Below are 12,771 nucleotides of genomic sequence, written 5' to 3' on the forward strand. Positions count from 1 at the left end.
ACCCCAACAACTTGGAAAGGTGGATCTCTCTCACACGTACCAACACAGACTATCCCCCAATTTAACTGATCCCCAAAGGTTTTTGATTAAATAGCGGAATAGAAAATATGATCCAAAAAAAGTGTATGTATATCACACGTACACAACCACACTGGGCCCCAATTACTATTGTTTGTACCCCTAAAAGGCTAGATGAGGAGTAGGGGGAGTATGGAACAGGCAGCACCCTCAAACCTTCAGAAGTATGAGATGAACCCCAACAACTTGGAAAGGTGGATCTCTCTCACACGTACCAACACAGACTATCCCCCAATTTAACTGATCCCCAAAGGTTTTTGATTAAATAGCGGAATAGAAAATATGATCCAAAAAAAGTGTATGTATATCACACGTACACAACCACACTAGGCCCCAATTACTATTGTTTGTACCCCTAAAAGGCTAGGAGTAGGGGGAGTATGGAACAGGCAGCACCCTCAAACCTTCAGAAGTATGAGATGAACCCCAACAACTTGGAAAGGTGGATCTCTCTCACACGTACCAACACAGACTATCCCCCAATTTAACTGATCCCCAAAGGTTTTTGATTAAATAGCGGAATAGAAAATATGATCCAAAAAAAGTGTATGTATATCACACGTACACAACCACACTAGGCCCCAATTACTATTGTTTGTACCCCTAAAAGGCTAGGAGTAGGGGGAGTATGGAACAGGCAGCACCCTCAAACCTTCAGAAGTATGAGATGAACCCCAACAACTTGGAAAGGTGGATCTCTCTCACACGTACCAACACAGACTATCCCCCAATTTAACTGATCCCCAAAGGTTTTTGATTAAATAGCGGAATAGAAAATATGATCCAAAAAAAGTGTATGTATATCACACGTACACAACCACACTAGGCCCCAATTACTATTGTTTGTACCCCTAAAAGGCTAGGAGTAGGGGGAGTATGGAACAGGCAGCACCCTCAGACCTTCAGAAGTATGAGATGAACCCCAACAACTTGGAAAGGTGGATCTCTCTCACACGTACCAACACAGACTATCCCCCAATTTAACTGATCCCCAAAGGTTTTTGATTAAATAGCGGAATAGAAAATATGATCCAAAAAAAGTGTATGTATATCACACGTACACAACCACACTAGGCCCCAATTACTATTGTTTGTACCCCTAAAAGGCTAGGAGTAGGGGGAGTATGGAACAGGCAGCACCCTCAAACCTTCAGAAGTATGAGATGAACCCCAACAACTTGGAAAGGTGGATCTCTCTCACACGTACCAACACAGACTATCCCCCAATTTAACTGATCCCCAAAGGTTTTTGATTAAATAGCGGAATAGAAAATATGATCCAAAAAAAGTGTATGTATATCACACGTACACAACCACACTGGGCCCCAATTACTATTGTTTGTACCCCTAAAAGGCTAGATGAGGAGTAGGGGGAGTATGGAACAGGCAGCACCCTCAAACCTTCAGAAGTATGAGATGAACCCCAACAACTTGGAAAGGTGGATCTCTCTCACACGTACCAACACAGACTATCCCCCAATTTAACTGATCCCCAAAGGTTTTTGATTAAATAGCGGAATAGAAAATATGATCCAAAAAAAGTGTATGTATATCACACGTACACAACCACACTAGGCCCCAATTACTATTGTTTGTACCCCTAAAAGGCTAGGAGTAGGGGGAGTATGGAACAGGCAGCACCCTCAAACCTTCAGAAGTATGAGATGAACCCCAACAACTTGGAAAGGTGGATCTCTCTCACACGTACCAACACAGACTATCCCCCAATTTAACTGATCCCCAAAGGTTTTTGATTAAATAGCGGAATAGAAAATATGATCCAAAAAAAGTGTATGTATATCACACGTACACAACCACACTAGGCCCCAATTACTATTGTTTGTACCCCTAAAAGGCTAGGAGTAGGGGGAGTATGGAACAGGCAGCACCCTCAAACCTTCAGAAGTATGAGATGAACCCCAACAACTTGGAAAGGTGGATCTCTCTCACACGTACCAACACAGACTATCCCCCAATTTAACTGATCCCCAAAGGTTTTTGATTAAATAGCGGAATAGAAAATATGATCCAAAAAAAGTGTATGTATATCACACGTACACAACCACACTGGGCCCCAATTACTATTGTTTGTACCCCTAAAAGGCTAGATGAGGAGTAGGGGGAGTATGGAACAGGCAGCACCCTCAAACCTTCAGAAGTATGAGATGAACCCCAACAACTTGGAAAGGTGGATCTCTCTCACACGTACCAACACAGACTATCCCCCAATTTAACTGATCCCCAAAGGTTTTTGATTAAATAGCGGAATAGAAAATATGATCCAAAAAAAGTGTATGTATATCACACGTACACAACCACACTAGGCCCCAATTACTATTGTTTGTACCCCTAAAAGGCTAGGAGTAGGGGGAGTATGGAACAGGCAGCACCCTCAAACCTTCAGAAGTATGAGATGAACCCCAACAACTTGGAAAGGTGGATCTCTCTCACACGTACCAACACAGACTATCCCCCAATTTAACTGATCCCCAAAGGTTTTTGATTAAATAGCGGAATAGAAAATATGATCCAAAAAAAGTGTATGTATATCACACGTACACAACCACACTAGGCCCCAATTACTATTGTTTGTACCCCTAAAAGGCTAGATGAGGAGTAGGGGGGGTATGGAACAGGCAGCACCCTCAAACCTTCAGAAGTATGAGATGAACCCCAACAACTTGGAAAGGTGGATCTCTCTCACACGTACCAACACAGACTATCCCCCAATTTAACTGATCCCCAAAGGTTTTTGATTAAATAGCGGAATAGAAAATATGATCCAAAAAAAGTGTATGTATATCACACGTACACAACCACACTAGGCCCCAATTACTATTGTTTGTACCCCTAAAAGGCTAGATGAGGAGTAGGGGGGGTATGGAACAGGCAGCACCCTCAAACCTTCAGAAGTATGAGATGAACCCCAACAACTTGGAAAGGTGGATCTCTCTCACACGTACCAACACAGACTATCCCCCAATTTAACTGATCCCCAAAGGTTTTTGATTAAATAGCGGAATAGAAAATATGATCCAAAAAAAGTGTATGTATATCACACGTACACAACCACACTGGGCCCCAATTACTATTGTTTGTACCCCTAAAAGGCTAGATGAGGAGTAGGGGGAGTATGGAACAGGCAGCACCCTCAAACCTTCAGAAGTATGAGATGAACCCCAACAACTTGGAAAGGTGGATCTCTCTCACACGTACCAACACAGACTATCCCCCAATTTAACTGATCCCCAAAGGTTTTTGATTAAATAGCGGAATAGAAAATATGATCCAAAAAAAGTGTATGTATATCACACGTACACAACCACACTAGGCCCCAATTACTATTGTTTGTACCCCTAAAAGGCTAGGAGTAGGGGGAGTATGGAACAGGCAGCACCCTCAAACCTTCAGAAGTATGAGATGAACCCCAACAACTTGGAAAGGTGGATCTCTCTCACACGTACCAACACAGACTATCCCCCAATTTAACTGATCCCCAAAGGTTTTTGATTAAATAGCGGAATAGAAAATATGATCCAAAAAAAGTGTATGTATATCACACGTACACAACCACACTAGGCCCCAATTACTATTGTTTGTACCCCTAAAAGGCTAGATGAGGAGTAGGGGGGGTATGGAACAGGCAGCACCCTCAAACCTTCAGAAGTATGAGATGAACCCCAACAACTTGGAAAGGTGGATCTCTCTCACACGTACCAACACAGACTATCCCCCAATTTAACTGATCCCCAAAGGTTTTTGATTAAATAGCGGAATAGAAAATATGATCCAAAAAAAGTGTATGTATATCACACGTACACAACCACACTAGGCCCCAATTACTATTGTTTGTACCCCTAAAAGGCTAGATGAGGAGTAGGGGGGGTATGGAACAGGCAGCACCCTCAAACCTTCAGAAGTATGAGATGAACCCCAACAACTTGGAAAGGTGGATCTCTCTCACACGTACCAACACAGACTATCCCCCAATTTAACTGATCCCCAAAGGTTTTTGATTAAATAGCGGAATAGAAAATATGATCCAAAAAAAGTGTATGTATATCACACGTACACAACCACACTGGGCCCCAATTACTATTGTTTGTACCCCTAAAAGGCTAGATGAGGAGTAGGGGGAGTATGGAACAGGCAGCACCCTCAAACCTTCAGAAGTATGAGATGAACCCCAACAACTTGGAAAGGTGGATCTCTCTCACACGTACCAACACAGACTATCCCCCAATTTAACTGATCCCCAAAGGTTTTTGATTAAATAGCGGAATAGAAAATATGATCCAAAAAAAGTGTATGTATATCACACGTACACAACCACACTAGGTCCCAATTACTATTGTTTGTACCCCTAAAAGGCTAGGAGTAGGGGGAGTATGGAACAGGCAGCACCCTCAAACCTTCAGAAGTATGAGATGAACCCCAACAACTTGGAAAGGTGGATCTCTCTCACACGTACCAACACAGACTATCCCCCAATTTAACTGATCCCCAAAGGTTTTTGATTAAATAGCAGAATAGAAAATATGATCCAAAAAAAGTGTATGTATATCACACGTACACAACCACACTAGGCCCCAATTACTATTGTTTGTACCCCTAAAAGGCTAGATGAGGAGTAGGGGGAGTATGGAACAGGCAGCACCCTCAAATCTTCAGAAGTATGAGATTGTGTTCACTGTACCCCACAAAGATTGAGTTCACTGCACCCCACAATGATTGTGTTCACTGCACCCCACAAAGATTGTGTTCACTGCACCTCACAAAGATTGTGTTCACTGTACCCCCCAAAGATTGTGTTCACTGCACCCCACAAAGATTCTGTTCACTGTACCCCACAAAGATTGTGTTCACTGCACCCTAAAAGGATGTTGTTCACTGCACCCCACAAAGATTGTGTTCACTGCACCCTAAAAGGATGTTGTTCACTGCACCCCAAAAAGATTGTGTTCACTGTACCCCCCCAAAGATTGTGTTCACTGCACCCCACAAAGATTGTGTTCACTGCACCCCAAAAAGATTGTGTTCACTGTACCCCCCAAAGATTGTGTTCACTGCACCCCAAAAAGATTGTGTTCACTGTACCCCCCAAAGATTGTGTTCACTGCACCCCACAAAGATTCTGTTCACTGTACCCCACAAAGATTGTGTTCACTGCACCCCAAAAAGATTGTGTTCACTGTACCCCCCCAAAGATTGTGTTCACTGCACCCCACAAACATTCTGTTCACTGCACCCCACAAAGGATTTTGTTCACTGCACCCCAAAAAGATTGTGTTCACTGCACCCCAAAAAGGATTTTGATCACTGCACCCCAAAAAGGATGTTGTTCACTGCACCCCAAAAATGATTTTGTTCACTCCACCCCAAAAAGATTGTGTTCACTGCACCCCACAAAGATTGTGTTCACTGCACCCCAAAAAGATTGTGTTCACTGTACCCCCCAAAGATTGTGTTCACTGCACCCCACAAAGATTCTGTTCACTGTACCCCACAAAGATTGTGTTCACTGCACCCCAAAAAGATTGTGTTCACTGCACCCCAAAAAGGATGTTGTTCACTGCACCCCAAAAAGGATGTTGTTCACTCCACCCCAAAAAGATTGTGTTCACTGCACCCCACAAAGTTTGTGTTCACTGCACCCCAAAAAGATTGTGTTCACTGCACCCCAAAAATGATTTTGTTCACTGCACCCCAAAAAGGATTTTGTTCACTGCACCCCAAAAAGGATGTTGTTCACTCCACCCCAAAAAGATTGTGTTCACTGCACCCCAAAAAGATTGTGTTCACTGCACCCCACAAAGGATTTTGTTCACTGCACCCCAAAAAGATTGTGTTCACTGCACCCCAAAAAGGATGTTGTTCACTGCACCCCAAAAAGGATTTTGTTCACTGCACCCCAAAAAGATTGTGTTCACTGCACCCCACAAAGGATTTTGTTCACTGCACCCCACAAAGATTGTGTTCACTGCACACCAAAAAGGATTGTGTTCACTGCACCCCAAAAAGATTTTGTTCACTGCACCCCAAAAAGATTGTGTTCACTGCAGCCCAAAAAGATTGTGTTCACTGCAGCCCAAAAAGATTGTGTTCACTGCAGCCCAAAAAGATTGTGTTCACTGCAGCTCACACACAGAAAAATGGATGTGGATCACTGACACCTGCCTATCTCCAATCCCACACCACACAGCAATATCGATTGTAGTTTGTAGAACACAGTTTCCCTAAAATTCAGCAGACTCTGTCCCTAACAGGATTGAGAAGAGATCGTAGATCAGGATTGAGTGCAGATTCACCCCACCCCCCACACAGCAATATCGATTGTAGTTTGTAGAAGACACTGACCCTATAATTCAGCAGACTCTATCCCTAAAATGCCTACAACTCGCCCTGCCTAAACACTCCGACCTGTCCCTCAATTCTATCCGGACACAAATGGTTTTTTCCTGCCTATCTTTCCCTAATCAGCAGCCAGCACATTGATGTGTGCTCTGTCCCTTAGCTAAGCAGCAGAATGACGCTGCTGCGGCGGCTGCCTCGAACTTATAAAGACTTGGTCACATGCTTCAGACGGCCAATCACAGCTACTAAGACATTTGCAGGCATGGCTGGGATGGCTTAAGGCACACCAGTTAAACGATTGTTGATTGGCTGTTGAAAGCCCGCCATGAAAAGAGCGCCAAAGCATGCAAAACCCGGAAATAAAACGACCGAACACGGATTTTTACCCGAACATACAGTAAAGTGTCCGTGTCCGTGTTCGGGTAAAAAAAATCCAATTATTCGGTACGAACACGAATAATACAGTCCGTGTTCGCTCAACACTAATTATAAGTATGACCTGTTCAGTTATAAGGGAGCAGCTACCCTTATCATAGTTATCTACCTCTTATAGAATAGTAGGTAATCATGGGCACCGCCTCCCTTTTTACTGTAAAAGAAAACAGCCTAATGAATTGATCTTTAAATGTACTATAACTACAGTCTCTATAGGAAGGAAGGAAGAAATCTGAAACAAAACAAAGCCAACCATCCATAGCTTGACTGTCAAAATCGTTAAAATTAAGAATTCATTGTAAAAAAAAAACACATTAAAACTGCATGCCACCCAACTTCATATATAGAAATATTCTAATATGCAGCAATACCCCTAATAGCCAACCCCTATCAACCTCTGATTAGTGAATATATATAAATCTATATGTCAAAGACTGTATAATTTGCCCTATGGGTCCAAAGCACTTTATTCATGTACAATGGTTAGTACAAGCAGCAGAGTGGTGGTGGCTATGTTCAACATGTTTCGCAATTAGCTTAATCAGGAAGTCAGAGGTGATAGAGATGGATTTGTACCCATGTATGTGACATGCCGAAAGCAAAAGGGATAAAAATCTCCTAATGGTGGGGAATGAAAGGACAGTTGGAATCTTCAGTAGAAATAAATCCTTTTATTTACTTTTATTATGCATATGTACATTGTAGGTGTTTCTGATGCTGATTATCCTCTTAAAATGAATGACTAGATAACCCATTTGTTAACCGGTATTCTCAATTAACATTCTACTTGCCTATCCAGCAGCTACAAGACTGCCTAGGTCACCTTTTAGCTATATTTCACTTGATTTTCCAAAAGTCAGCCATTTTGCTGCTGTAAGAATACCTAAGGTGTAACTATGGGCAAAAGTTTTAAAAAGGACATACATGCTACAGTCTCCCCTAGGAGCATTGATTGTTGTTAATGCTTAAAGTGGAACATTAAAAAAATGTCCAATTGACATGCCCGGGAAAGGCTTAATCCTGCCTGTCAAAGGGTGTATCTCTGTGATGTATAGAGAGAGTGCTAGCAGCACTGACATCTTCAAAAGAAAAAAGGGTTTTAAATTGCTAGCAAATGACATTTCCAGCTGCTTACTTTCTTTTTTTTTTTTTTTTTTTTTAAGAAATGGCACACAGACTACCCCCCTTCCCTCCCCCAAGGGTCATGGAGGGGTCTCTGCTGGCTATAAAAAGTCATTTGCTAGCACTTTAAACTATATCATGTTTTTTATTTGTAAATTTAATTTTTGCTGTAGCAAAATCTTAGAGCATGATTGATACATGGTCTGCATTTTGGGGGGGGGGGGGACTACAAATCCACACCAGACCACTGAGCAAAACATGGAAGCCAGGAAAGGAGGGAGACAACCGTGCAACCCTCTCCAGAACCATGCCAGACTACAGGGAAAGGGGGGGGGGTCTTCCTGGCAAATCACAATCTCTCCATGTTGATTAGGATGAGGGCTTCTATCCCACAACCCTGGCCAGTGGTTCCTGGAGGCTGGGGGCAGTGTGGGCGTATTGGAATCTGGAAGCTCCTTTTAGGAATCTGGAAGTCCTTATCAGATGTTATCAGCTATATATAGCACTACCCCCACAGCTGCTGGTAAATGGTTCCCCTACTCCTGCACAGTCAAGCAACAAGTTTTTTCCACTTACACCCAGACACAAGAAACAGTCTATGAGCTTGTTTGATGGGGACAACTTCCTCATCAAAGATCATGGACTGTTCTCCCTCTTTGCTTCCAACAGCCTTTGGTGATCAAAACAAAAGCCCCTTAAGGACTAGAAACTCTCAGTCTCTTTTACAAAATAGCACAGTGTGTTGTAAGCTGCTTGCAGGGGTATCTCCAACTCCTCCATAGAAACAGCTCCCAGCTCCACTGCCTGCTGGAACTAGCAACACTCCTGGCTGCTTCTCTACCAGCCCACCTGGCTCCTCTGAAGATCTCCCAGGGCAAGGAATAGGCAGGGTTAAGCACAAAGCTGAAAGGCTTGCTACATATGGCAGTCTCTCCCCTGGTGAATCCCTGAGTGTGCTGATGTACTCATGCTGTCCTTCTTGCTCTCTTCTGCTCCTCAGGCAAGATTTCTTTCAAACTGTAATGCTGTTAGAATCTTTCCAAGCCAGCCCGAGCCCATCCTGGAGGCAAAGCCCCCTCCCCTGACCCAGGAATTCTTCCTAGGTCACCTGCAGACTTCTCAGCACTCCATCTTCCACCCGACTCCTCTGGTGGTATGGCTCTCCCATATTAAAGGGCTGACCTAGCCACCCTGCAAGGGCATTTTGCCTGAGGATTGACTAAGTTCCCTCAAGTATGCAGATCAGTCCTCCTGGCCTCCGCCCATTAACTTCTATACATTTCTCCAAACTTCCAGATCAAGGGGGGTACCAGAGACCTGAATCTGTGAGTTATTAAGTCTGACATGCAGTAAACTCTGACTCGACTTCAGACTCATAAACTAACCATTATTCATAACATAAATTTGACTGCACTAACACTAGTAGCACACAAAAGGGTGCTACATAAGGGAAGTAGATGCTCCAAAGCATTAGCTGAAGCTGGGCTTCAATTTGTTTGTCTCTTACTTAAAGTTTGAGACTACCCTGTCTGAAGTATGACAACACTGCTGTGAGATTTCACTACAAAAGAATGGCTGTATGGTATTTCTTAGGTTAAGCTTCATTATGGTCACACATGCCCTTTATTGTAGTAAAAACAAAATTGTGGTTTCACCCATGTCTCTGCAATTGCATTGACACTGCCACTTGTGTTCTTTACTGGGAAAGTTGGTGACATGGTGACAACACAGAACCACAACTGGGAGACGGGGACAGAGCATTGTCGCTCCATAACAGGAAATATCTAAATTAGGACCCTCATAGCAAAAAGATCACCAAGTATTACTTTATTAAAAGCTGCAGCTTTCAAAATGTTGAACAATACTTTTTAAATGATTTGTAAATTATGCAAAAGCTTAGATCAGAATTTAGTGATTACGTTTTCATGTAATTTTACTTGCACTTACAGTAAGTGACTGAGGATGGAAGCAGCATACCCAGAGTTGTTATATTGCCTAGGGCCCATCTTGGTTCTAATCCGGCTCTGAATATACTGTAACCTTTTATGAATTCCCTTTGTTGTCCAGACCCTTGTCTTCATTACCACAATCTCAATTCCCCTTCCATATGTAGGATTATCTGATCTATGTACATATAGTGTATTATCAAAAATGCATCCCTGAAATTCCAGATTTTGAGTGTAGTACCTAACTGGTAGCCCCTAAAAGGGTGTGTCCTGACTGGGATCATCTGACAGAGAACATAGTCATAGTTCTTCTGGGCTCACCTTTTTCTGCATTTGCTATTTGTAGAGTCCCCAATGAAAATATATTATATTTTTGTTCTGTATAAAGTGACACAGAATGAGCTTGCTCTTCTGTTTTTAATATTCCAGATTCAGTTGATTGCAACAAATGTCCATGGGATATGTGGCCGAATTCAGCACATGATCATTGTGTTCCAAAGACCAGAGAATTCTTAGCCTATGACGATCCACTGGGTAAAACTTTAACTTCTACAAGTATTTCTTCTTCATTGATTCCAGTGGCCATCTTTGGACTATTTATTCATTATAAATCCACACCCATTGTTCGTGCCAATAATAATTTTTTAAGCTGTCTTCTTCTGGTATCATTGTGTCTTTGTTTCCTTTGTTCTTTGGTTTTTATTGGTTTCCCCCATCCTGAAAAATGTCTTTTGCGACAGGTTACCTTTGGCATAGTGTTTGCCCTTTGCGTCTCAGGAATTCTGGCCAAAACAATAATGGTTGTCATAGCTTTCAAGGCTACAAGACCAGGCAGCCCCCTCAGAAAATGGACAAGTCCAACAGTATCTTATTTAATAGTCTTTTCATGCGTCATTATTCAAGCCTTTCTTTGCATTACATGGCTAGTAATAGCCCCTCCCTTTCTACAGTTTAAAACTGAAATAAAATCAGATATAATTATGGTTGAGTGTAATGAAGGCTCAGTCATTGCCTTTTGGAGTATGTTGGGCTTTCTTGGCATCTTGGCCTCCATCAGTTTTGTTGTTGCCTTCTTGGCCAGGAGACTTCCTGACAGCTTCAATGAGGCCAAGTTCATCACTTTCAGCATGTTGGCCTTCTTAAGTGTCTGGATATCTTACATCCCGGCCTCTCTTAGTTCAAAAGGAAAGTACACAGTGGCCATGGAGATCTTTGCAATCCAGTCATCAAGCTGGGCTTTGGTAATCTGCATTTTTATACCCAAATGTTTCATCATATTGTTCCGGCCTCATATGAACTCAAAAGAACATCTTATGGGTAAAGATAAAAAAACGACTAATAAAAAATAGAAAGTCTCAAACCTTGTCTATGCCTATTATTTACTGTCTTAACTTTAAATGCATTTAATTTTAATTCTATAACACCGTTCTTTGGTACACCCAGCCAAGAAAAGAGGTAAAGAGAAAGTGCCAAACCTCTAGTTGGGCTTTAAAGTAAAATATATCTTGGTTTATGGGCATTCAAATATTCACATTTTCTTAACAAGCAGTAAATGAGCTTTACCTAACTGACCCCTCTAGCTGGAGGCATTGTGGAGAAATGCCTCCTTAAACATCACACCGGAATTACAAAATTATTTGTTTAAGCAAGCTCAGATCCCCCTGTTTCCTTCTCAAACAGGAGACTTTGGAGCCTTTCAGCCTTTTTTAGGGGTGTTCTGCAGAAAGGGAAGAGAATAAAGATCTGAGACTCGACAACTTTACTTTTTCTAATGTGATCTTTGAGGATGGGTTGTTCTATGGTGCTTTCAGCTACAGAGATCATTTAAGGCTTATATTAAATCTTTTTTTTTTAATTAAAGAGACATTCAAGGGATGTGCAATTAACACCAGCACTCTGCATTCTTACCCCTACCCCAAAGTAAACATTTTGGAATGTACTTGAAAATATACCCAAAATGACAAGCAGGCCTAAAGGCAAAGGCAGTGGTGCTAAGCATGGAAGTAATAGAGGGTGATCAGTAGCTCAAACAGGTCCAACACGTCAAAGCAGTGAAAAGTTGCACACAACAAAAGCCAAAAACATCTGACATTTCTTCACAGAGTGGCCGACCAATTCAGCCACAGCACGTAGAAGATGAAGTTGGTTGGCTCAAGAAGCTTAATTCTCCTCCCAGGCACAAATCAGCCAGTATGCAGCCAGTGTTTTTGATGCATTCTCTTCCTCCTCCTCTGTTATTTACTGCTTCAAACTGGTGAACAAAACAAAAAAATAAAATAGCAAAATTAAAAAAAATAAAAAAGTGGCGGCTCTAGAAAGACACAACTATGAAACCTTTGCCTCAAATTGTGCTGATGCCAAACAATGGTGGCACTGGTCAACTTTTATTCACCAATACCCGAGAGAAAAAAAGGGATTTTCTGGAAACTGCTTCTGCTGGTCAAGGCAAGTCTCATAATAAAAGATAAAAAACACAATGCCCTTTTTCTCAGAAATTAAGTGCAATAAGGTGCACAAAAGGAATGGGCTGCGTTAACACATTGCACCTTATGCAAGATAATATTTCCTCTGAATGGGCACTTGAAGTTCCGGATCCCAAGTTTCACAACCTAAATTCTATAGGAAATTGCTATCTATCTATCTATCTATCTATCTATCTATCTATCTATCTATCTATCTATCTATCTATCTATCTATCTATCTATCTATCTATCTATCATAATTTAGGAGTATAGAGCCAGGACACTTTGTACATACCTTGTCACATACACAGATTATAATTGTCCACTAGGGAAATTTTCATTATGGTGGCCCCAATTATTTTCCAAGAGGGAGA

At 41.9% G+C, this 12,771-nt stretch overlaps 1 protein-coding gene across 1 annotated transcript in view; it reads left to right on the forward strand.

The window, feature by feature from the left end:
• LOC309554504 (vomeronasal type-2 receptor 26-like) overlaps positions 1-11,284 on the forward strand; it is a gene marked incomplete at both ends in the record, with an annotated part of 28,477 nt that extends 17,193 nt beyond the window's left edge. The window contains one exon of the mRNA XM_082256253.1: positions 10,365-11,284. Within this exon, the coding sequence (XP_082112379.1) occupies positions 10,365-11,284 (920 nt within the window). The remainder of the gene's footprint in view (positions 1-10,364) is intronic.
• Between the last annotated feature and the right edge of the window lie 1,487 nt (positions 11,285-12,771).

The sequence above is a fragment of the Pelophylax lessonae genome (genome assembly GCF_965119305.1).
Source record: "Pelophylax lessonae genome assembly, chromosome: 4".
NCBI classification, from domain to species: domain Eukaryota; kingdom Metazoa; phylum Chordata; class Amphibia; order Anura; family Ranidae; genus Pelophylax; species Pelophylax lessonae.